The sequence below is a fragment of the Lactuca saligna genome, chromosome 4 (genome assembly GCF_052625555.1).
Source record: "Lactuca saligna cultivar CGN05327 chromosome 4, ASM5262555v1, whole genome shotgun sequence".
Classification (NCBI taxonomy): Eukaryota; Viridiplantae; Streptophyta; class Magnoliopsida; order Asterales; family Asteraceae; genus Lactuca; species Lactuca saligna.
In genome coordinates this window covers 74,552,470-74,576,879 of record NC_136420.1, presented here as the reverse complement: position 1 = coordinate 74,576,879, position 24,410 = coordinate 74,552,470, and the positions used below count along the sequence as shown (strand labels likewise).

Genomic DNA, 24,410 nt, shown 5'->3' with positions numbered 1-24,410 from the left:
AAGCGACGTCGCTGCATCCATTCCGTGACCGTTGAAGGTTTCCCTTGGTCGTCGGGGCAGTGGGTAGTTCATGGGGCGTGATTGTTGCCGTTTCCGTTCACCAGTCAGGGTCATGACTCCCCACCCCTCTCATTCCGATTCGTTGCCACCGCCTATGCAATGTATTGCTGCTCCGATCAACATAGGTGGGTGGTTGGGGTCGTTTTGTAACAGATTGGGTGTGTGGTTGCATCTCCACTAGTAGTTCTTGTGTTGGGTGTTTAGTTGGCGGGAGAATGGAGAAGAGAACCACCATGGCCGCCAGCCATGGTGGCTGTCGCCATGAACCACCATTGTGTGTGTTTATGTTTTTAGTGTGTGTATTTTAGTGTATGTGTGCGTGGATAAATTCGGTATTTCACATTGTAATTGTAAAAAAAAAAAGGGAATAATCAAAAGAACTTGAAAACCACCACCGGCCGCCATGTCGGGTGGCGGTGCGCTTTGCCTCTTGTGATAGATTTGTTTGAGGTGCTAGAAACCCTAATAGGCTCAAAGGAGCTCTAATAGACCCAATGAAGCTTAATGGACTCTAATGGACCAATAAAACCCATATGGGCTTAATAAGATTTTAGTGGGCTTATTAGGCCCAATAAAGCCCTAATTGTCATAAAAGGCCAACAAATTGATAAATGGGCTAATATTTGGATTGGAACACCCTAATGCCAATGAAAACCTAACTTTAAGAATTAATCGGATCACACACACGAGAATTATTTAATAACTTGAGATATCAAATAATAATCATTGACAAAGATTAATTTAAGCAATATTGGACTTTATGGATTAAGTCCTTAATGGATTAAGTCTTTAATGGGTTAAGTAGGAAACGTAACCCTAATCATCATTTTATGTGAAACCCTAATTTCACTTGGGTTTATTGTTGGGCCTTTCTATTGGGCCTTGATGATTGGGTTATTAAATAGGCTATCCAAGATCAAGCAAATGGTCTAGAGTAATTTAATGGGCCTAGGGTAAGGCCCATGCAAGGGGTTTGGGCACAATTTGGAAAATTTGGCCATAGATGGGCTTTGACTCCTAATTGGCTTTGGGCCTATGGATTGGGCCTTGGGCTTAAATAAAGCCAAACTTGGGATAATTTAGTAATTATTCAAAGTATGTATTTATGGTTATGTAGTGGGACCCAATTATTAATTGGGTGATGTTTTGATATTGACAGATCGGGAATCTGTCATCCGGCAACTGGGGTTGAGTCTGCAGCACTTCAGCAGTGTGGGATTGAGTCTGCGGGACTTCAGCAGTGCCAGGTGAGTCTTCTTACTATGTTGTACCTGGAAGGGTATCTATGTGTGACCGAAAGGTCTGGTATGCTATAAGATATATGCATTGTATGTGATTAGTTACCTGTTTTGTATGTGTTATGTATGATATGCTTGATATGGGCCGGAAGACATTATGATGTAGACCGGAAGGTCAGGGAGTTATGGACCAGAAGATCGACACGGGTAGGGCAGGAAGGTTTACTGGGTTGGGACGGAAGTCCCCTGAGACACATGGACCGGAAGGTCATGGCCTGGAAGGGCGTATGTGTGTAAGTGGTATTTTGGGGAACTCATTAAGCATGCGTGCTTACCGTGTTATGTGTTATGTGTTTCAGGTACATTGTTTCAAAGGAAAGGAGCCGGCTTGGTCGCAGCGCATCACCCTATGTTTTCCGCACACTGGATCCTTGGGATTACACTCTGATATGGTTTTATGATACTTTGTTTGATTATTGACACTTTGGTTTTTGATATGAGATTTTATTATGGAAGTTTTTATATTGATCGGTTTTATGCAATAACTTAAAATAAAAATGAAATTTCTGGCCTTCAATTTTGTGATATTACAAGGTCGATGACCATGACGAGTAGTATTTATCTATTGTTTTTATATTTCATGTTTTTTTTTGTTTTTTAATTAAGTAGTGTAATGTTTGATTTGTTATGTTTTATGTTTGTTTTAGTAATTTAGGTTTTAAATCTATGTTTTTAATTAATGAAATGGGGTTTTATTTTTTTGTGTTTTCAACAAACTTATTTGTGTTAAAAATTATATTTTTTATTTACTACAATGTTACGAAAATTAATAAAATAAATAAATAAAAATTAATTATGTTATAAATTTTGTTTTTTATTTAATATAATGTTACAAAAAAATTATGTATTTTATAAATTACGTTTTTATTTAGTATAAATGTTACAAAAAAAAATTATAAAAAAAATGAATATTGTTAGTGGTGACCATTTCCTTGATTTAGTGGGTTGATGGTGAAACTGATGTGATGTAGAGATGAGACTCCTTATCTAGTAGGCTGGTGATGACCTCTTCATTTAGTCCGACTGTTTTTGATCTCCACTAGAGTGGTGCCCATAGATATTTGCGAGTATCGTATCCCCATCAGTGCCAATCCATTCTCCAATAATGATAAGATAGTGTATAGCTTTAATTACCTCTTTCCTCCTGAAGCAACTACTGTTCCATATCGAAATTAGACCACCTGAGCGTCCAACTGAGTTTACCCCATCAAAATCATAATCTTGGTTTTTCCAGCAGCCTTGAACTTCAAATTTTTCGAATTCTAATAATTGTGTTTCTTGTATTTCGATGAAATTAGCCTTATGGGGATGCTTTAACCTGCGAACCCAATCAACCTTTACCTCCCTACCGATGCCTCTCACGTCTAGTGATAAACAATTCATTGGGTACCAACGATCTCACCAATTTCACCGATGACCTCAGCAAGGGAAGGATCTTATAGGTCGATTTGGATGCCAATAGCACATCCGATGTCCACAGTTTGAGGAATTTCACTGGAAGATGGTGCATCGTTACACACAATTGAAGGGGCGGATTGGTTAAGGTTATCCAAGACCAGGAAAGGTATGGGTGGGATAAGTTGTTATGGGTTTGGGGATGGAGGTGAATAAGACCAACAGGATATGAAAGAAAGGTTGGACAAGTTTGCTTTTGTGTTGTCATTTTACTAGATCTGGACAAGTTGGGAAGGATTTTGTTGGTCGATTTTTCCCTTTTTCCAATAATTGTTACCTTCCCAAAGTTACTGAATGGTTTGCAAATATCATCCTTTCTCGTGCCATCTGTGAATCCACATACATAGTAGCTCGTGAGATCATCGCCGACGTACAATCTCCTGTTGGTTTTCCTCCGATGTACTTCCGTCATCCACCGGCATTCATCGTGTCGTCGTGCGTCAGATACTAAAATATTTGAGTCGATGAAAATATTTCTGCAAATTAGTAATCATATGTATCAAATTATGTGTTTTTGTGGGCTAGACTTTAAATGCGAGAGACAGTGACTATTTTTTTTTTCAACGATTAACTTTTTTCGGCTAATGTTAAACATTTTCCTTTTGTGTATTAGTTTTTTTTTTCCGACAATTAGTTACATTTTAATAATGTGTCAAATTTCACAAAACACAATATCCGGGCAAATATCAGTAAAATCATTTATTTATAATGATTATTTGAATATTTATATAATTTAAATTTTATATCAATTTATGTGTTGTGTGTTTATTTGAATTTTATATTAATTTATGTGTTTTCACTAAACTTGTGATTTTATCATTTGTTTGTACTTTAACGTTTAATTTTGGTGTGAGTAGCTTATATAATTTGTTTTTAAAATTGTGAATTCGTCTACAATATTGAAATACTGAGGAAAACTTTATTTTGTATATTTACGCCGATCCAAACCAACTATTTTGATCAGGAGATGTTTTTGTTGAATAAAAGGTTTTGTGGATTTAATTTAAACCGTCGATGTTTTTCTTTTTGTTTGATTTTTTTACATAATCCATTAATTAATTTAATTAACTCATTTAAGATCTAACTTTTTATATATAATTCTATAAAATAATATATATTTTCTGAAATATCTCATTAAGTTGAATTCTTTTTAAAAATATAAATATATAAAAAAATACATAAAATTATTCTTTAATCACAAACTTATAAGTTGTTTGTTTATTTGAGCTTTATCTATGAAATACTTTTTTATAATGAAAGTTTAATTATATACACTTCCTTTAAACTCATTTTTTATGTTTATAGATAACGTTATTTGAAATTTACTTATAGGAATTGTATTTTTTTTCTTTTACTAAAAGTTGATAAAAATATATGTTTCTTTCTTGAAGCCAAATAATTGTATTTCTCTTCGTTTTACTAATTTATGGTAATTTATCGCCCAAAAGAAATTCAAAATCAACCGCAACAAATATCAAAACACTTTTATGGAATTGTAATTAAATAAATAAATAAATTCTTGAAGCTAATTTTTATTACTTAAAAGAAATTCATAATCAACCACAACAAATTATACTCAAAACGTTATTATGATATTCTAAACAGAACAAGGAGTTCATGACATGATTTGTAAAAACCAAACCCCAAGAAACCCAAAAAAAAAAAAAAAAAAAAAAAAAAAAAAAAAAAAAAAAACGATTTTCAAGGAAAGAAGCAACAAAATAGAGCGCGAACTATAAGGGAAATACAACATATAGCCACCAGATTTTAGGTCTAAATGAGGATGAGATCTCTCCAAACATTTTTCGTGGAAGAAGCTGTAGATATTTAAAGCTAGGGGTGAGTATACATATGAGTATTTTCTGATCTAAACAAAATTACATATGTTTCTCACATACCCTACGATATACTTCTATCAATATATTTTGTATGTTTTAATCACAATGATGTTGCATTATCGTGGTACAATCCTTATACAAATCCTCTCATACACTATCAAACTTTGCAATAGTCTCATCAGATCTGAAAGCCAATAGATCAACAAATGAAACATGAAACTGAAAGTTAGACACATAAGACCAACAAAAGAAATAATAAACACAAACTCATACACATAAATAAAAACCAAAGATTTGAAAACAAAACTACATCAAAAATACAGAGTGGGTGTTGAGATTAGTGTTCTTACTATCAAGGGTGATAAGGCCAGATGGTTGAGTTTAAGGTTGAGTGGTGATCATTGTCATGGTAACAACTCTATTTTGAATTTACCATCCCTTACAGTTAGACCCCTCTTCATATGAGTGTTTTAAGGCATGGTTTTTAAAATACTTGATAAATACCCAAAGGCATCGGTGGGAGTGTTGACGGGTTAGCATAGGGTTGTTCTATGGGAAAAGTTTAGAGAGAGATGTCATAGAGGAATGTGTTATTACAAGTGATGATGATATTTTGAAACGTAATAAAGTTTCTCTTTCAATATTTCAATATATATAGCGATTAGTAACCGAGGAGAATGGGTTATTACAAGTGATGATGATATTTTGAAAGCATTAGTTAAAACTTGTTACATTTTTACTACTTCTTCCCCCACATAACATCCTTCACTTCATACATATTTTGGTGTATTTTATAATCTTCTATAAAATGCAATTCTCTTATGTACCTTCTCAGATTTTTTTGTGTTTTTCAAGTATAGCCAATATTGGTTACATAAGTACATAACTATTAGCTTCTATATTATTGATTATTAGTTATTGTTAAAAAACATGGAAACAGTTTTATGTAAACCAATGAAGTATCTATTCTAATAAATAACAATATAGGAAACAACCCAACAACCTTAATTGTGGCACATGAGACGAAAGAAAAGTCCAAGGATTAAAACCAACACAAAAATGCAATCAATCCCTTTTGAACATATTATTAACTTCGGGACGACCAATTAGCTTCACATCTAAGAGTATTAGATGTCCCTTTTTTGAAGCATTATGGACATAAATGAATATAGTTTATATTTTTCGTTTAAAAAAATAATAATAAATAGAAAGAAAAAAAAAAATAACTCCGGGATGTTCAAGTTGACCAGACAGGCGCTCAGTTATTAGCATTTGTCGTACACGCGCTCTTAAACATCGTGCTTCCATAAACAAAATTAGACTCCTTTGAAGATTAGAACAGACACTCCCTTTGAGAGCTTGTTTTTACCCCATTTACTACTTTAGTGCATATCTGCTTGTAACACTCCCAAATCCATTCCTCTCTAGATTCTTCGACTTCCTCCTGTTTAGGTATTGCTGATTATAAAACCTTGAAGCTGATTAAGCTATTTGGAGCGTTGATTCTTGAAAAATAAGGGTTAGGGTTGTTCGATTAAAGAGAAATGGCACAAGTTGTGGAAGAATGGTACAAACAGATGCCTGTCATAACTCGTTCTTATCTCACAGCTGCTGTTCTTACCACAGTTGGTTGCTCCCTTGAGGTATTCCCCTAATTTTATCTTTAATCGAAGGGTTTCGATAATTTAACTGTTTGGTGTTCTATTCGGGCTATCAATTTGGGCGTTAGGTATCTTTATTCTCCAATTAGCTTGTTCAATTCCAAAAAAGAATGAATTGCGTCGATGTTAGCGCACATATACATTAAATTAAACGAATCGATTCCACAAAACGTTTAAAAGGCGATTAATCATTTGATCCCCAATTGTTTTTTGAAACATTTTTCCAGATCATTTCACCATACAACCTATATTTGAACCCGAGGCTTGTCGTTAATCAATTCCAACTCTGGCGACTTATCACAAATTTTCTCTACTTTCGAAAGATGGGTAAACACCTTACACATACATGATAATCGGCTAATCGCATTGTATGATTATAACATAACATCTTCGTATTACAGATCTGGACTTTCTTTTTCACATGTTCTTTCTCGCTCGATACTGCAAGCTTCTAGAAGAAAATTCATTCAGAGGAAGAACTGCGGATTTCTTTTATATGCTCTTATTTGGTGCTACAGTCTTAACAAGCATTGTACTTGTTGGAGGAATGATTCCTTACATCTCTGAATCTTTCGCCAAAATCATTTTCCTTAGCAATTCATTGACATTTATGATGGTATATTATTTACAAGAATCAGCATAATTTTTTTTTTTTTGTATATTTATATGATCCTACTTTTATTTATAGGTTTATGTATGGAGCAAGAGGAATCCATTTATTCATATGAGTTTCTTGGGTCTTTTTACTTTCACTGCAGCTTATCTCCCATGGGTTAGTGTAATTATTATTATTATTTGATAATTTACATATAGTTTACATTTATTTATTTGTTTATTATATAATTATATTGAGTATAGGTTTTGTTGGGGTTTTCTGTGCTTGTTGGCGCAAGTGCGTGGGCGGATTTACTTGTGAGTCGTTGTTTTAAAAAGACTAAAATACCCTTGGGGAAAATAAATTATTAATTAGTGGTGACGTGGCAGGGGATGGTGGCGGGGCATGCGTATTATTTTCTTGAAGATGTGTATCCAAGAATGAGTGGGAGGCGGCCATTGAAAACGCCGTCGTTTATTAAATCGCTTTTTGGTAATGAAAATGTTGTTGTGGCACGTGCTGGGGATGTGAGATTTGCGGGCCCACCTGTAGATTAAATCTAATTGGACAATGGAGGAGTAAAGAGTAATTTTATGTTTTTACTGTTTAGTCTTTAGTGAGGGTTAAAAGATTGAAGAAGTATGTGTAGTATGTATATATGACATGTCATGGTGTGGTGTTTACGACATTCATTGTATGTAAAAAGGATTGTTGAGAATTGGTAGAAAGGTTGTTTTAAAGATTTTTCCATTTTTCAGATTAGGCTTTTATTACAAAATGATTATTTTTATGTATTTGTTTTCATGTATGTTGGAATGTATTTTTCAAATGAATACAAGGTTTTCGTTGCAATGCATGGGGATCCAAACCCTAGTTTTTATTTTTTTTTAACAAATTACCTCATGACAAAATCTTGTTTAGACATTAAAGATGCTACCAATATTGAATATTATTTGAATTTGTTTTATTAAAACAGACATTTTGTTAAGAGTTATAGCTTTTGAAATGTACAATTATATATACCAAATGTTTGGGAAAATAGTTGGAGTTGTAGTTTTTATTTGTGTAGAAGTATTTGGTAAAATTGTTGTAAGTTTTTGAAAGGTTATAATTACATAAAATCTATGTTTGTCGAAAATTGTTGCAAACTTTTGAAATTGTCAACTTACATAAAACTAAAAGTTAAAAGGCTTCTAAATGCTAAAAGATACTTGAAGTAATTTTTGGATTATAAATTTTTTGTTTTTAGTATAAAGGCTTTAAAGTCTTATTCTCAAACGATTTTTTTAACTCAAATTTTTTTCCTTGAAAACTAAAAGTTTGATGTGCAACACGTTCAAAAGTTAAAAAGCTAAAGGCTATTTAAAATAGTTTTTGGATTATAATTTTGTTTCTAAAATAAAAGTTTTAAGCATGAAAATTTTTCTGAGTTCCTTTATTAAAAGCTCTTAAAATCTATTAAAACCTTTAAAAGAACTCGTAAAATGCATAGCTTTTTTTTACAAAGCTTATTACTATTCGAGTGTGATAGAAATCTCTGTGTTTTTGGTTTGTTAATATATTTAATTAAATATACAAAATATAAAGTGAATATATTTTATAAAAAAAAATACATCAAAACAGTATTCGTTAAAATTTAAAATACGCCACATATATCAAAGATTTAAAAAAATCGTTAGACCGAATAAACAATTTAAGTAAGAATCATTTATTATAGAATATAAACTCTAGGTTTATGAACAACAAAAATAGTTTTATTTTAAGTATTTCTAATATGATACATACTAGAAAGGTCTAAGGCTTTGTATGTTTTAACTATTTTTGAAGCCACAACAAAACCAATCCAAATATAATAATAATAATAATAATGATAATAAATATTTATACAATAAAACAAAGCAAAGAAAAATGATTAACGAATAGGTTGATATTGTGCAGAAACTCTCTTCGGAGGCAGCTTCCTTAGAATATACAACACAAGAGCCGAAGGCAAGATCTCAACTAACTGTTCAGCGTTGACCACAAAAACAAAAGTCAAAATCAATTACAAATTTCAAAAATTAAATTAATTAATTATTATTCATACCATGTAAAAGATCAAGTTTAGGACCGGATGATCAAGAACATCCAATGACACCTCCGAATCAAAAGCCGACACAACATCCTACAATTTCCAAAATCAATTTTTGTTTTTTTTTTTAAATATTTTGATATGATAAATAGATTTTAAAAATTAAAGCTACAACAATATTGTAATAGAATTATAGAAATAAATAAATTGATGGAAACTTACCACAATGCATCTTACAACAAAGCAGGTAAAGCATATTGCTGTCACAGATCCAACCTAATAATATATTATAAAATTAATTAACAAAGGAAATATTATATCAGAAAACAAAAATTATAATAATTAATTTAAACCTGACATTATATTATATTATATTATATTATTATGCCTTCTCAAATCTCAACAGTTATTTATATAAAGAGTAAAATCGTATAAACAAAAACCAACCTCATGAAGTTTCTTCCTTCTTCCTTTAGATTCAATAGGAAACCTTCGAAGCATGAAGAATAATCTAAAAACAATGAATATAAAAAAATTAAAATAAAAAATCCATGAATAAGAAAAAGAAAAATGAAATTATAATTTACTAATTTTTATGATTTAAAGATTCACCTTCCTCCATAAATCAAGAACCCAAGAGCAGCTATGAATGATACAACTGCAGAATAATTAATTGAACAATTATATTTTACTAATTATCTTTAAAAATAATAATAATAATAAGTAATTAAATATTAACCTGCAATAAATATTTTTCCAATAAACTGAACAAGGCTATTGTCATCTACCCAAAGGTAAATCCAGATGCAAGCTTGAATGATATAAACTCCAACATTAACACATACATAAGTTGTTCTGAGTTTATCTGTAGGCAAACTTCTAGCCTATATTCATTGTAAAAAGATATCAAGAGATTATAAATTTGATAATTTATGATATTAAGATTGAAGATTGAAAGATTTGAAGATAAATTTTTACTTGCCTGATGATAGATTTCAGCCCAAAATAGAACAAGAAGAGTATAAGTAGAAAAGAAAAGTAGTCCTGGAATTTCCAGCAGCATCCAGATGCAAACCTAATAAGAATGATTGATGATCGAATTGGGATTTGGGACCCAAAATATGAAAATGATGAATCGTTGTGGAAGACGATGATTACCTTGGGGTGCAAATTGAACACTTGCATATGAAATCCAAAACCAACAGCACGAACTGAAAGAAGAAGAGGGATATATATGCGTTAATGGGTGGTGATTCTTCAAGAAAGTGGTTTTTAATTGGATCGGTTTTTGAATTGTTAGTTGTTACCTCCATTTACGATGAAATTCATGAGGTGGAAAACTTTCTGTGTTGTCCAACCATACTCGGGGACTCTGATTTCAATCCTGATTAGTTGAATCTGTGATGGAAAAACACAAACTCAAAACAAACAACTACGATAATAATCTGGTGAGTGACTCGATAAGACCTGTAAATTTTGTATGAATTAAGATTGGGGATTACTAATTTGTCAGTTCTAGAATCGATTTCAGTTTCAGTTTTACTTCAGATTCTCCAAAATTTGAGATCGAACTCCTATTTTTGATCAATATTAGCACATTCGTTCAATAATTTCAAAAACCTAAAGTCTGTAAGACTTGGAAAGTATAGGAGGAAGAGATAACTGATAACGTACAAGAGCTATGGCGGATACTAGGGCATAAAAACCACAGAGAGTGAAGAATATTCCATCTTGCCAGCTCCTTGATTCATTAATCTCTTCCCAGTCCCACCAGTTTGACGACGACCACAGATCGAACATCTTCATCGACGACGGCGACGGGATGCTCAGTAGCATTCTCGTCATTTCACACCTAATCCGCCTCACAAATCACACACCCTTTCTTCACTTACTTGATTGATCCCACCAAAAACACACTGCTTCTCGATCCCTCTCTTACACACACACCAAGGGATTAAAAATGGAAATGAACACAAGAACACAGACTTCAAGTTGAAAATCGAAACGAATCCTGCTTTTTCTTCTTCAGTAATTAGCAGCGAGATTCAAAGAGATAAGGAACAAAGTCATCCGTTGCAACTCTCTTGCAAAGACTCCATTCTTGGGATATGATTAGCTGCCCTTCCCACACCAGGAAATTTTAAAACTAAATAAAAAGGGAAAAAGACAATCCAAATTAAATCCACGAATTTTATATGTATTATTTGAAATGTGAAGTATTAAAATAAGAAAATTTTAGAATTAAACAAATAACTACACGTATGTAATTAATTGACACCACAACATAAGAAATTGTTTTCTTTTAATGACATAAAAATTGGTTTGCTTAAAAACGTTAGATATGATGATAATGAAAGCAAGTTTGTAACAATGGATATATTTTAATAATGAATATATTGATTATAAGTTTGAAGATATGTTTTTTTAATGCCATAAAAATTATTGTTTTTTTTAATATACGTGAAATATTCTAATAGAATATATTACACTGTAAATAATCAAATAAAAATTTAATATATCTAAATTGTTAGATATATTAAAATATTATAATATTCTATTAAAATTGTTTGAATATTTATAATATAATATTCTAATAGAATATGTGAATATTCTAACAGTTTTAATGTAATTTTTATACTAGAACATTCTATTAGAATGTTTACAAATATTTCAAAAAAATGGTATTTATTTATTTATTTATTTTTGGAAAATATAAATAACGAAAATAATATTTTAAAAAATTCAAAAAAATTTAATTGTTTTGCATTTTAAAAGTATTTTTGTTATTTCCAAAATAATGACTAGAATTGTATCCCTATGTCTCATAAAATATAGTGGTCTCAAATGAAACAAAAAGAAGGAAAATGATTGCATAGAGGAACTCTCAAACATTTGTCAGAGTGTCAATATCAATGGTGACTCATTATTTCGATGAATCATTTCTTCGAACATAAGAAGATTATGCAAACACTCGAAATCTCACTTGTCAGATTCCTTTGTGGAAGACAGAATTTTTTCTAAAGAATTCGCCATGATATATTTTATTCATGCATAATATCATGAAAAATGGATGCAAAATTTCGATTGCTACTTAGTATCAACAATAGATCTGAAAAAGTATCTAAAAATAAAAACTTTAGATATTTGTACTCAGTCTAAGTAAAGAACCATGACATATATGTTTGGAATAGATTCCATTTTGAGAGAGTTGAATAAACACGATCTTATTGAAAAGTTTTATACATCTGCCCTTTCTCAACGCATTTCTTTAAACAAAGACTGTTTTTTCTTCTTTTCATATGGTAAATATTTCTTATAACATGGAGTGTGAATCAAATCCATGTTTGAATTGAAATTAAGATATTTATACAAGTTCTTCCCTTCTGAATCAGATGGATTCATATCTGAAAGAGGTTGGCAATAAGTTCTTTCAAAATTGACGATATCATCGATCACATAAGTATCATACAAAATCCCATCAATTGAATCATTTTTTTGAAAAATATGAGACATCTAAGTCATACAAGTAAAGAGATCTATTCATTGATAAGAAAAAGAAAAAACGTGAATGTGGACTTGGACTGGTTTGATGATAAAATAGAATCATGGCTTGCAAACAACGATTCGATTGATGATGGAAAAAGAGAATTCTTGGTTTAGTTCTCCACCTTAACTACAGAAAAAATGATTGATAAAATTTTATTGAGTCCGACTCATAGTGATAATTTCTCAAAAAATGACTTTTGTTATCAAATGATTAAACAACCAGGAGCAATTTACTTACGATACTTAGTTGACATTCATAAAAAGCATCTAATGAATTATGGGTTTAATACATCCTCTTTAGCAGAAAGACGGATATTTAGTGTTCATTATCAGACAATCACTTATTCACAAACTTCATATGGGGCTAATAGTTTGCATTTCTCATCTCATTGAAAACCCTTTTCGCTCCACTTAGCCTTATCTCTCTGTAAGAGTACTTTAGTAATAGGTTCTATAGTAACTGGACGATCTTATTTGGTCAAATACCTAGCAAAAAACTCATATCTTCCTTTCATTACGATATTTCTAAACAATTCACTGGATAACAAGTCTTAAGGTTTTGATAATACCGATGTTATGCTACTAACGATATATATATATATATATATATATATATATATATATATATATATATATATATATATATATATATATATATATTTATTGTATGATGTTTTAAATCAATAACTTTTTAAATCATATAGATATGTATGGCAAAAAAACTTCAATATTAAAAAAAAAAAAAAAAAAAAAAACTTTTAATTTAATCTAAAAAACCGTTAATAAATATAAATATTTTTAACTTGACTTAACTTTAATGTCCAATAAAGAATGTATAAAAGATTAAATTAAAGTTGCTTAAACATAACTTATACCTCTTACATAATGCATAGATAATTATCTTGAGAGAAATTGATGAAAAACAAGAAAAACTTTGGTACAAAATCTGACGAGGATTAGTGGGTGTACAATAATTTATAAACCGGCCAAATTTTGGAATCTACGAAAAATACACTTTTTTACCGGACTAATGTACATTCTCACCTTTTTCTTAGATAATAACAATGTGAGTGTTATTTATTTATTTTATTTTTATCCATCCAGAAATTTCTTAATCCATAGAAATTTTATTATATTCATACATAAATATAATAAATAAGTTTAAATATGATATCTATTAAACTAACCAAAAATAGAATATTAGTAAATAATTAAAAAAAAAGTCAAGTATTTTTTACTCGAGTTTGGTCGGTTAACCTGAGTTTAGCCGGTTAACCCGATCTAGTACTGTGATCCTCATATATATATATATAAAAAGAGAGAGAGTGTGTGTGTTCAATTGAGAAAAAAAAAATAAGAATGATTCTTTCAATTACAGAAACGTAACTGTGGATAATATCCTTTAACTAGCATCTTAACATAAAATGCATGGTGACAACTTATAAATATGATATAATATCCTTCAATCACAGAGACGTAACTAGCATAAAAATGGTTGAGAATGCTAATCATTTAACTAGCATCTTAACATAAAATACTGCTGACAACTTGTAAATATGATATAATACCCTTCAATCACAGAGACGTAATTGTGGATAATTAGATACCATAGTTGTAACCTAGATTCACTGTCAAAAAAGTACCTCGAATGAACACACAATCATTTTCCTTAGATAAGTTTGATTCATTGATGCATACAGATTGCAAGTCTGCTAGCATTCCACAAGACTGTCTAGAATAGTTTGTGATCGTCATCTATACTCCGCTAGATAACTAGTCCTGGTAGTACAATAGTATACTTTTAGTCGTGGCGTCACACCACTATTTTATCTTTCACACCCTTTCACTATCCAATATAAATTTAACCAATAACTCTGGTACATAACTCGTAACCCGACATGTGATAGCGCCAAAGAACAAAGCTCTACTTTTCGTTCCAATCTCACGTACACATATTATATGATACTACCCACTTATTCAAATTACCTTAAACCAAGGTTCTAAATGGCGTGAGGCGTGGAGTGGCGGCAAGGCAAACCTCAAGCTTAACGAGTCATGGAGAGCCATGACATTTTTCAAGGCGTGATGTAAGGCGGCGATTTTGTATTAATTTAAAATTATATTACCACATAAATATAAATTTATATAAAAATATAACTAGTTTTTAGAAATGTTAGATCAACAACTAATAACAAAAAGTTAAAAAAAAAAAAAAAAAAAAAAAAAAAAAAAAAAAAAAAACCCACAATACTTGTATCTCCGATTAGAAAAAACATAACAAAGAACAAAAAATCGTGCCCCAAACGAAAAAAAAAAAAAACATGCGCCATAACACACCATAACGCACCATGGCGCGCCATATCACGCATTGTTACGTGCTACGCCTAACAGCAACATTATGAGGCTTTTCGTAACAGCGAATGCATGTCTCACGCCATGGAGTGCCTTTTAGAACACCGCCTTAAACTAAGGATACCTTATAAGTCTTAGTTTAAAACTAGACAATACCACAATAGACGTAATCAACTTCCAATATAAATCCATGTTCATCCAATACTATCATAATACAATTTATACATTTAACACAAAATATCATACATTCAGTATATGTTTAATCTTTTAAGTAATAGTACTTCGATTAAGATTGCCATGTAATAAATATTGTATATACATTTAACACATATTTTAGATAATAAGCATTCAATTCACATATAAGCATTTAATTAGTATTATATACTTTTATTAAAAATCATTCTTATGGAAGTAATCATGTACTTACTATATACGATATATATATTTTTCATAGAATACAAATAAAAAGCTTTCAACATGTATTTAATCATACACACACATACAAACATATATATATATATATATATATATATATAATATAATATAATATAATATATACACATTAAAAAAAGAACGTAAATACAACATTTAATTAATTTTTTTTGTATATAAATATGAATTTTCTACATGAATACGTATAATATGAAAAAAAAATACTTGTGGGAAAAGCGTAAAAAAATCATAATCTTACGGGTAAAAACATTAAAAAAAAATTAAGGGTTTTTTTGTGAAGTTAATATAATGGTAATATGGAAAACTTGTTGTCACCAATAAAATGGTAAAACCGAACATTTTTTTTTTGAGTAAATTACTGAAATCGTCCGTGTGGTTTGGTCAAAATTACACGTTTGGTCCCTAACTTATTTTTTGCACTCGGATCGTCCCTGTGGTTTGATTTTGTTGCGTTTTTCGTCACTATGGTTTGGTAAAAAATGCATGTTTGGTCCCAAACTTTATGTATGTAAGGGACGAAAAATGCAACAAAATCAAACCACATAGACGAAAAACGCAAGAAAATCAAACCACAGGGACGATCCAAGTGCAAAAAAAAAGTTAGGGACCAAACGTGCAATTTTGACCAAACCACAGGGACGATTTCAGTAATTTACTCTTTTTTTTTTTTGGAAAATACGATGGAAAAAACGGACATAAAAATCAACTTTGGGTAAAACTGACAAAAACTTGAAAACTTAATGGTTTTATGCCATTAGCCAATTTATGTACAACAATAATCAATAAGTGCACTTCATCGCGTAATCCAACTATCTTAAAAGTCAGACTCTGTGTAAGTTTTTGATGTCTCCCGAAACAATTTTGTATTATCATTTTTTTTTTTATCTTTGCTCGCATATTCATCAACAAATGTCAACAATATGACATTCTTTGAAGACCATGTAAATGGAAATGACCCTATTAGGTATGATGGCTAAATATTTTATATCCTTGATACATTCTCTTAGTCTCAATAAAAACTACATCCATGATTCCCCACTTTTTATCTTTTTCATCCCGAAGGAAAAGTGGCAGGATATGGTCATTACTGTCCATAATTATTGCTAGGAACTGATGAGTTTTATACAAAAGAACATCATATGTGCTCATGCAAACCCTAAAGCGTGGATCTAAGTTTCTCTATTGTACATACAATTCATCCAAGACTTATGAACCCTAGATCTAACATACATATTTCGAAATTATCATATAAGATCATATCTAAATGATTACCTCTTCAAGAATGGCTTGAATTTTCTTCTCTTGGAGCTTAGAGTCACAAATGTCACTCCTCTCACTACTAGAAAAACAGCCTTTTACGACGCTCATTGTGCGTCGTAAAAGGCTCAGACGACGCGCAAATGCGCGTCAAGGAAGGCCCTATCATAAAGAGAGACGATGCGCTTTTGCGCGTCGTCTATAGACGACGTGCAGTTACGACGCGCGCTTACGACACACAATGCGTATCAAGGAAGACCCTGTCATAAAGGAAGACGACACGCATTCGCGTGTCGTTACCTTACGATGCGCGTGTTAATGACACGCAATGCGTATCAAGAAAACCCCTGTCAAGAAAGGTCATGTCATAAATGAAGATGACACACATTTTTGCGTATCATAATTTTAAATGTTTAAAAAAAAATTATTTATAAATTTACTTATTTTCAAATTAAATTTATATTTAATGTTTCATAGTAGAAAATAAAATATCATATACAAAAAATAGAATCCATTGCATAAATTTAATGTCATACAATTCTATTTCTTACAATATATAAATTTGCATCTAATCTACTATGTACATCGAATTCCAACTAACTAAAGTTGCATCTTGCCTTTCATAATTCTTTAAGACTAATGCTCCAAGCAGCTGATTATATGACTTAGCAAAATTCAACTCCAAGTCTTTACTGTATCTTGCTGATAATGCTGCAAGATTTAAATAAAATTCAACTCTAAGTCTTTACTCAATAATCAAAATCCCAAGAGCAGCATCCATTGTAGAGGCAAGTTCATTTTCAAAACAAAACATAGTATTTATAATGATAAGGATGTGGAGGGTACACTGTAAAAACTCAGACATGGCTATAATGGAGATAACAGGGATAGATATATATACCTTAAACAAATTAGCTTCCAGATAAGATTGAGAGCTGCAAAAAAACTAATATATGTTAAGGTAGTATTTGGAGGATGTAATATGATGACATACATGTCCAGAAGGCTATTATCTATGAGCTTAACCAACACCAAGGGCATTATTGGTAGAAATAATGTTACTATTTGTAGGGTTGATAGGGATAATGTCTCCTCACTTTGTGCATGTACTGAAGCTCCCTGTTGAATATATTATGTTTTTCTATGCATATGGGAACATGGGGAGGCGTCCTATGGGGGTAGATTTGTCATTTGACATACCGGTGACTGAACTGAAGGTAAAGACAAAAGCATTTTCATGAAATTTTTTGTTCATATGAATTCCTTCTACATAGGGCAATTAAGCCAACTAACTTGACTAAGTTGACATGGTTTCTAATTGAAACTAGTTTCTAGATGATGAATGGAATATAAATTCAAGTAGGGTTTTGATGTTTGAACAACAGATATGTTGTTACCTTAACGAGGCCAGGTGGAATTACTAAACATCAACACCAATAGGCCAATGCGCAGCCTTAGCTGCAACATCGAGGCATTGCAGAATTGCTTGCTCTGCCTTAATTATAGATATTGAAAACGCTACACCACAACACAACACAAAGATATTAGCCACTTTTTTTGCATCAGAAAACAAAATGAACTTAACAAACCTCCTATATCGGTTATGGTTCATATGAGGTGAGATATCGCTTAATCGCTTAACCCGCAAAAAATCCATGTCACAAAATATAAAAAATAATAATAATAAAGAAAAAAAATAGCAGGATATCTTCCCTAAAACAACCAATTCTGCAAATATCCAATAACAATGGTAGAACCAATGGTGATCATCTTGCATAATGAAGTGGAGTCGAGGAATTGACATGCCATAAATCATTTATTTCTGTCTGTTAAAATACAACTAAGCAGCTGATGTGTCAAAAAATTTAAAAACTTATGCCACATCATACACATAAGTCATAGCAGGTTGCATGAACCATTGTCCTATTTTGAAACACCATTGCATATTATGTATAACAACAAACATTATTAATCAGAAAAAATGTGAAACATTGTTGTATAAATAAGTAACTAACCCTAAACAATAATTAAGAGTCCCTTATAAGTCTTTAGTAGCATACTAATAACTTCCATTCCACCAAGATTTTTATAACAATTTAGAGGTCACTAGAAATGCATGGAAAATGAAATTCATCATTTACAAGAACCTACTACCATAATACATACCTCAGAAAGAACCATGAGCATCTGATCAATGTACCACATCTTAACAGGGGAAAGCCTACAACACCAATCAAGAAATGTTATTGTGTGTATGATACTTTGAAACTCATCAAAATATGCTATAACAATATTACATTCACCAAATTAAAAGATAAAAATGAAACCTTCAACTTACTTTTCTACAATGGAGCAAATTTTTTCAGTAAGATCTCCCTTGAAGTCATGGTCACTTACATGTAGATAATCAATTAACTCCTTGGTCAAAGGTTTGACATTCGTCTCATTGGATCTGATTTTCATCTTGAGACTGAAACATTTAACAAATCATGAAATTTGATTTAATTAAAACAAAAATTCATACCTTGTTTAATGGGTGAGAAATCAATTGTTGTTCAAGTTTCTCAATCTGATTTACCAGGTCCACAAACTGAGGTTCTTATATGCCCATATCCTGTCAACAAAAGTCATGTATTTTTGAATTAGTTATGAAAAATAAAAGGTCAGTAAAACGCAAATAAAGTTACCTTGACAGGATTAAGTTTTGGAAGACCTTGAGGAAAATGTTTTTGAAGCTCAGGATTCAAAATTTGAAAAACCTTACCAGTCTTGCTATTGCAAATAATGGTATTTCAGATACTATTCCTCTCGAGTTTTGGGGCTCGTGGCCTTCCCGGTTAACATTCCTGAATCTTTCTTCCAACAACATAAAGTGGGAAAGTACCAGATCTGTCATCAATATTTCACAACAATTCAGTGATAGATTTAAGCTCCAACAGCTTTGATGGTCTAATAACTAATGTCTCTTCCACTGTGGCATTACTAAATCTTTCCAGAAACAAATTTTCTGGAGGAATCTCCTTTTTATGTGAGGTTATCCATGGCTTTTTAGTTATACTTGACCTCTCTCATAACTATCTAAGCGGACAAATTCCAGACTGTTTGTGGCATTTCAAAGAACTAAAAGTTCTTAATTTAGAACACAATAATCTGTCTGGAAGGTTTCCTACTTCTGTTGGATCTATGATTAAGCTCGAGGCATTGGATTTATAAAAGAATGATTTCTCCGAATCTGTCCCAGCTTCTGGAAGGCCCGGCTTTTTCACCACATTTACAACCACCCCCACCCCCAATCTGTCCCAGCTTCTCGAACCTTAACCTGAAACAAAAAAATAGACGAATATAACCTTATCATTTTCTCAAGTATTTGACACTGCCCCAAGTACAATCTCAATTTTATGAATAAGTTGATGAACAAACACTTCACTGAGCTCAAACAGTTCTTCATAATCATGGGAGCCATGATGACCTCCCTCCACTAATGACTCATTTGTCCCTTCAAGTGCCACATAGGAATCACCTTTGTGTGCCTGGAACATTAAATAAAATATATAATATGGTCTTTAAATATTAATCAAAAAATATAAACATGATTAAAACAATAAAAAGAACATGACATACTCTGTTAGGATGTGCCTTTAAACTGAAAGGCTTGGGTAGCAGCATCCATGGGACAACAATTAAGGATAGAAGTAGTAGCATAAGCTGTCATTGCCATTGCCAATCAGATCATTTCTATTAGTTGTCACCTTCAATAAACTTTAGATGAATACAGTTTATTTTTATAAAAAAAATAACATTTTTTGCTTTATTCATTAACTTAATTTACTTAGTTTTCTAGTTATACCCGACTGTCTTTTAGCGGAGATGAGTGATGACCTAAACTCTTTGCTATTCAGTGTTTTCATTTTTTATATTACTTTCAAGTTATGATATGTAATTACTTTTGCACCAGACTTAGTATATACTCATATGCACTCGTCATTAACCCAAAATTGCAACATGCATCTCATGATTTCTTTTATGTTGGATCACATTGAAAAGAACAGAAATAAATATTCTTAGCTAAAGATTACTTTATAATAAAATCCGTAACGCCTGTAGATCCAGGCTAGTCAATTTAGAGACGATAAGCATCAAAAATGACTTTTTCATGGAAGATTATTTAGAGGGATTAATCTTAACCAAGTTTTAGTATATGTCACAAGGTTTCCATGCATATAAAGAACGCCAAAATCCGAGTTATAACGAAGAAGTTATGACCTGTCGAAGTTTCGCGACAGAACAGGCACGACCCAGCGTGACCAAGCGAGATAAATAGTGAATTTAAGGTAGATAGATATCTATCCTTAGTGATCTAAATGAGAATTGAAGATCTCATCGATAGTAGTGCAACGACGGAAAGACGGACGGAATCGGAGTTCAGATAAAGGAGTTATGAATTTCGAAGGAAGTTTTCCTGTCCCGGCCTACTAAAAATAATATATAAGTAATATACTTATAATATATTAAAAATAAAGTCAAAATTAGCCAATGGAGTCTAAACGAGAGTTGTAGAGCATAATCTCACCTTCGCGGCGATATAAAGAACGTCGAAAACGGAGTTTGTATGCGAAAGTTATGAATTTCTGAAATTCGGGGCGCGAAACCCCAAAACTGTCAGAGACCACGACGTGGCAAGCAGTGCCACGACGTGGCAAGTGTCCTGACACCTCCGGGAGTCCCCCAGATGCAACTTGGGATGACGCATGCAGTGACGATCAAGCCCACGACGTGGCAAAAGGATCCCACGACGTGGCAAGGGCCAAAATTGCCCTATAAATAGATTTGAAGGGTCATCCGTTTAGGGTTGCTATTTTCTCTCTTCTCTCTCCCGTTTTGCCTCGATTTGCATGCCAGAAATACCCTGAAGCCCCGGTAATACTCCTGAGTCCCGAAGCAAGTCCCGAGATCCCGAAGATCCCGAGAAGTGCGGTTTCCGAGCCGAAGCTCTGTCCACGAGAAGTTCGATTTTTGTAGAGATCTTCTAGATCTGCTGAGGATTACTACTTTTGCAAGTCGTAGTGCTATCCAATCATCTTCTGATCAAGTGAGTGTATACTACCTTTCATAAACACGATAATAATACAAGTATGGTTTGAGTGTATTAAGTTTATTGTTGTTTATATGTGTGAGTGTATAGTTACTTTCTTCTAACACATAAGTATTAAGTATTTGCTACGATATACGTGCTATGTGTATAATATAAAGTTGTTTATATGTGTGAGTGTATACTACCTTTCATAAACACGATAATAATACAAGTATGGTTTGAGTGTATTAAGTTTATTGTTGTTTATATGTGTGAGTGTATAGTCACTTTTCTTCTAACACATAAATATTAAGTATTTGTTATGAAATACCTTCTATGTGTTTATATATTGTTTGTTTATTGAAGATGAGTATGGAATGGATGAACTATATAGGTTTTAATGAGTTAAACTTTATGTATATTTTGTATCTACGAATATGTTGGGTAGGACATGGGTAGATAAGATGCGTGAGTATGGATCAGATCAAGAGGTTAGTTTTAGATCCGTGAGTATGGATTAGATAAAGAGATTGGATTTAGATCCGAGAGTATGGAATAGGAAAAGAGTTAAACTTGTTATTAATCCGGGAGTATGGATTAAGACATAGTAAATTGTCCCTAGTCCGGGAGTATGGATTGGGCACAATTTAGATCCGGGAGTATGGATCAGAACAGGATTTAGGTATAGTAAATTGTCCCTAGTCCGGGAGTATGGATTGGGCACAGTTTTAGATCCGGGAGTATGGATCAGACCAATAGGTAAACTTATCATTAATCCGGGAGTATGGATTAAGACATAGTAAATTGTCCCTAGTCCGGGAGTATGGATTGGGCACAGTTTTAGATCCGGGAGTATGGATCAAACCAAGAGATTAGTTTAGATCCGGGAGTATGGATCAGACCAAGAGATTAGTTTAGATCCGGGAGTATGGATTAGACCAAGAGGTTAGTTTTAGGTCCGAGAGTATGGATCAGGTGGAGAGATTAGTTTAGATCCGTGAGTAGGGATCAGATAAAGAGGAAAAGTTTAGATACGAGAGTTTAGATCGTGTCATTGTGAGGATCGATGGGGTGGGATAAGAGTTGCTTTTTATATGGTGAAATTATATAATTTTGGATGTTCTATTTATATTTATATGATATAACATTGTGGGATGAAAACCCTATATGCTCACCAGGCTCCTAAGCCTGACCCACACAGTTTAATTGTATCACAGGTATCGATACGAAGTTGCTTTGCACTAAGAGATTAAAGGAGATGTAAATCACTAGAGTAAATGAATGTATGTTCTGTTTATGCTTATGTGTCTGTATCGGAACATGAAATCCCGAGGTTTTATTATTTAATGAAAATACATTCTCTTTGAGAAATGTTTTGATAAGTTTTTATCATATCTTGTTTTGGGAACAAATTCCGCAACCGTTTTCTTTAAACGATTACTCTGATTTATAAAACAAAGCATAAACAAATCGGTCTTTTCTGGCCGTGAAATTGGGGATGTCACAGTTGGTATCAGAGCATTAGTTTAAGCGAACTAGGAATTTGTAGGAAATTTCTAGACTTAAACTTAGAATGCTAAGTAATGATTGTGAGGAGTGTGTCTAAAATATGTTAGGTAGTACACCTAAATTGACACAAACACTAGTTTATTTTAGGAATGATGCCTAAAATGCTTTAAGTGGTAATTGTTTTGTGTGATAGCTAAATTGATGCTATTATTTGTTCGGATCTATGGTATGTTGCCGACCGGATCTGGAAACCTTATGTGTTTAGGATTCTAAGTGTACAACTACGAAATTAGAACTAGCATGTAAACGTTTCGTAGCGATTAAGAGAGTCATACGTTTATCGTAAATAAAGCTTTCTTATCTTAAATTCTCGCTCAGTACACTGAATGCCTGCTTGGGTATACAAGAGGTCATGGTGAAGACTCATAGAGAATTGAGTAAATTGAGGAAATGAAGAAGGCTTATGATATTGGATGACACCTATCAGAAGATATCATAAGAGTGGTATCTTGCCTTTAGAGTATGTCTTATTAAATACAGTACGTTTAGAGGAGTACGGTACGTCTGAAGTACACTTTCGATTGGCAGGATGATGGAACGATTGATGAAATTCTTGAAGTTGTTTTATCGTTTGGAATTTCCATCACCAGTCGAGTTGAAGTAGAGTTGATGATTGAAGATTGGGCAATGAAGAAGTCCTAGTAGAGTCTAGGGAAATTGTTTATGATTATTTGGACACATTCTTATGTGTTAAATTGTTTTGTGATTTTCTTGTATGGTGACTTGGTCGACTGCGGGACAATACTTGGGACGAGTGTGAGTAGGTGTGAAAGGTAGTAGATGCATATACTACCGGAAGCACAGGACTCACACTTGGATCAGGGAAAGTCACAAGGATACCAAGAAGCTAGTAATTGATTCCACTTTATTCTGGTATGTCATTACCATTGTTTCGGTAATGACTAGTAATATGGTTCTTTTTCCGACCCTAGTGGTCATATTTAAATTTGAGTTCGACTACGAGGAGTATGTTACGTGGTCTAGAGGACCAAGTTAGATGTAACATCTGACTTAAGTCAGAAGGTTGAAGTTATTGCGATTGATAGTGTCGCGCTCGTTGTTAAAAGAAGTTTACAGATAGAAATGCTACATGCTGAAATGTGATTATATCACATTATAATATGAAGGAAGGTATATTCCATTTTGGAATTTGACTCTAAGAGACTTGAGTCAAAGCATTGCAT

The 24,410-nt window shown here is 32.3% G+C and overlaps 2 protein-coding genes across 2 annotated transcripts; one reads left to right on the top strand and one right to left on the bottom strand.

The window, feature by feature from the left end:
* Positions 1-5,951: 5,951 nt before the first annotated feature.
* LOC145042149 (derlin-2.2-like) lies at positions 5,952-7,759 on the top strand. The gene is made up of 6 exons (XM_078990533.1): positions 5,952-6,294; positions 6,540-6,639; positions 6,714-6,928; positions 7,001-7,084; positions 7,171-7,224; positions 7,297-7,759. Exons 1-6 carry the CDS (start codon positions 6,196-6,198, stop codon positions 7,462-7,464), a joined length of 720 nt encoding a protein of 239 aa, XP_078846659.1. The 5' UTR covers positions 5,952-6,195; the 3' UTR covers positions 7,465-7,759.
* Positions 7,760-8,755: 996 nt separating this feature from the next.
* Positions 8,756-11,143, bottom strand: LOC145042148 (tobamovirus multiplication protein 1-like). The gene is made up of 10 exons (XM_078990532.1): positions 10,653-11,143; positions 10,286-10,376; positions 10,137-10,189; positions 9,961-10,053; positions 9,718-9,862; positions 9,591-9,636; positions 9,426-9,489; positions 9,201-9,254; positions 8,994-9,071; positions 8,756-8,912 (listed from the first exon to the last, which is right to left on the bottom strand). Exons 1-10 carry the CDS (start codon positions 10,821-10,823, stop codon positions 8,820-8,822), a joined length of 888 nt encoding a protein of 295 aa, XP_078846658.1. The 5' UTR covers positions 10,824-11,143; the 3' UTR covers positions 8,756-8,819.
* Between the last annotated feature and the right edge of the window lie 13,267 nt (positions 11,144-24,410).

Excerpts from the sequence above, each read along its gene's own strand:
- LOC145042149 (XM_078990533.1), top strand. The coding sequence starts at position 6,196 with ATGGCACAAGTTGTGGAAGAATGGTACAAACAGATGCCTGTCATAACT. Across the intron at positions 6,295-6,539 it reads CAGTTGGTTGCTCCCTTGAG|ATCATTTCACCATACAACCT; the intron begins GTATTCCCCTAA and ends ACATTTTTCCAG. Across the intron at positions 7,085-7,170 it reads CTGCAGCTTATCTCCCATGG|GTTTTGTTGGGGTTTTCTGT; the intron begins GTTAGTGTAATT and ends TATTGAGTATAG.
- LOC145042148 (XM_078990532.1), bottom strand. The coding sequence starts at position 10,823 with ATGACGAGAATGCTACTGAGCATCCCGTCGCCGTCGTCGATGAAGATG. Across the intron at positions 9,255-9,425 it reads GAAGGAAGAAACTTCATGAG|GTTGGATCTGTGACAGCAAT; the intron begins GTTGGTTTTTGT and ends ATATATTATTAG. Across the intron at positions 9,072-9,200 it reads TTGTTGTAAGATGCATTGTG|GATGTTGTGTCGGCTTTTGA; the intron begins GTAAGTTTCCAT and ends TGGAAATTGTAG.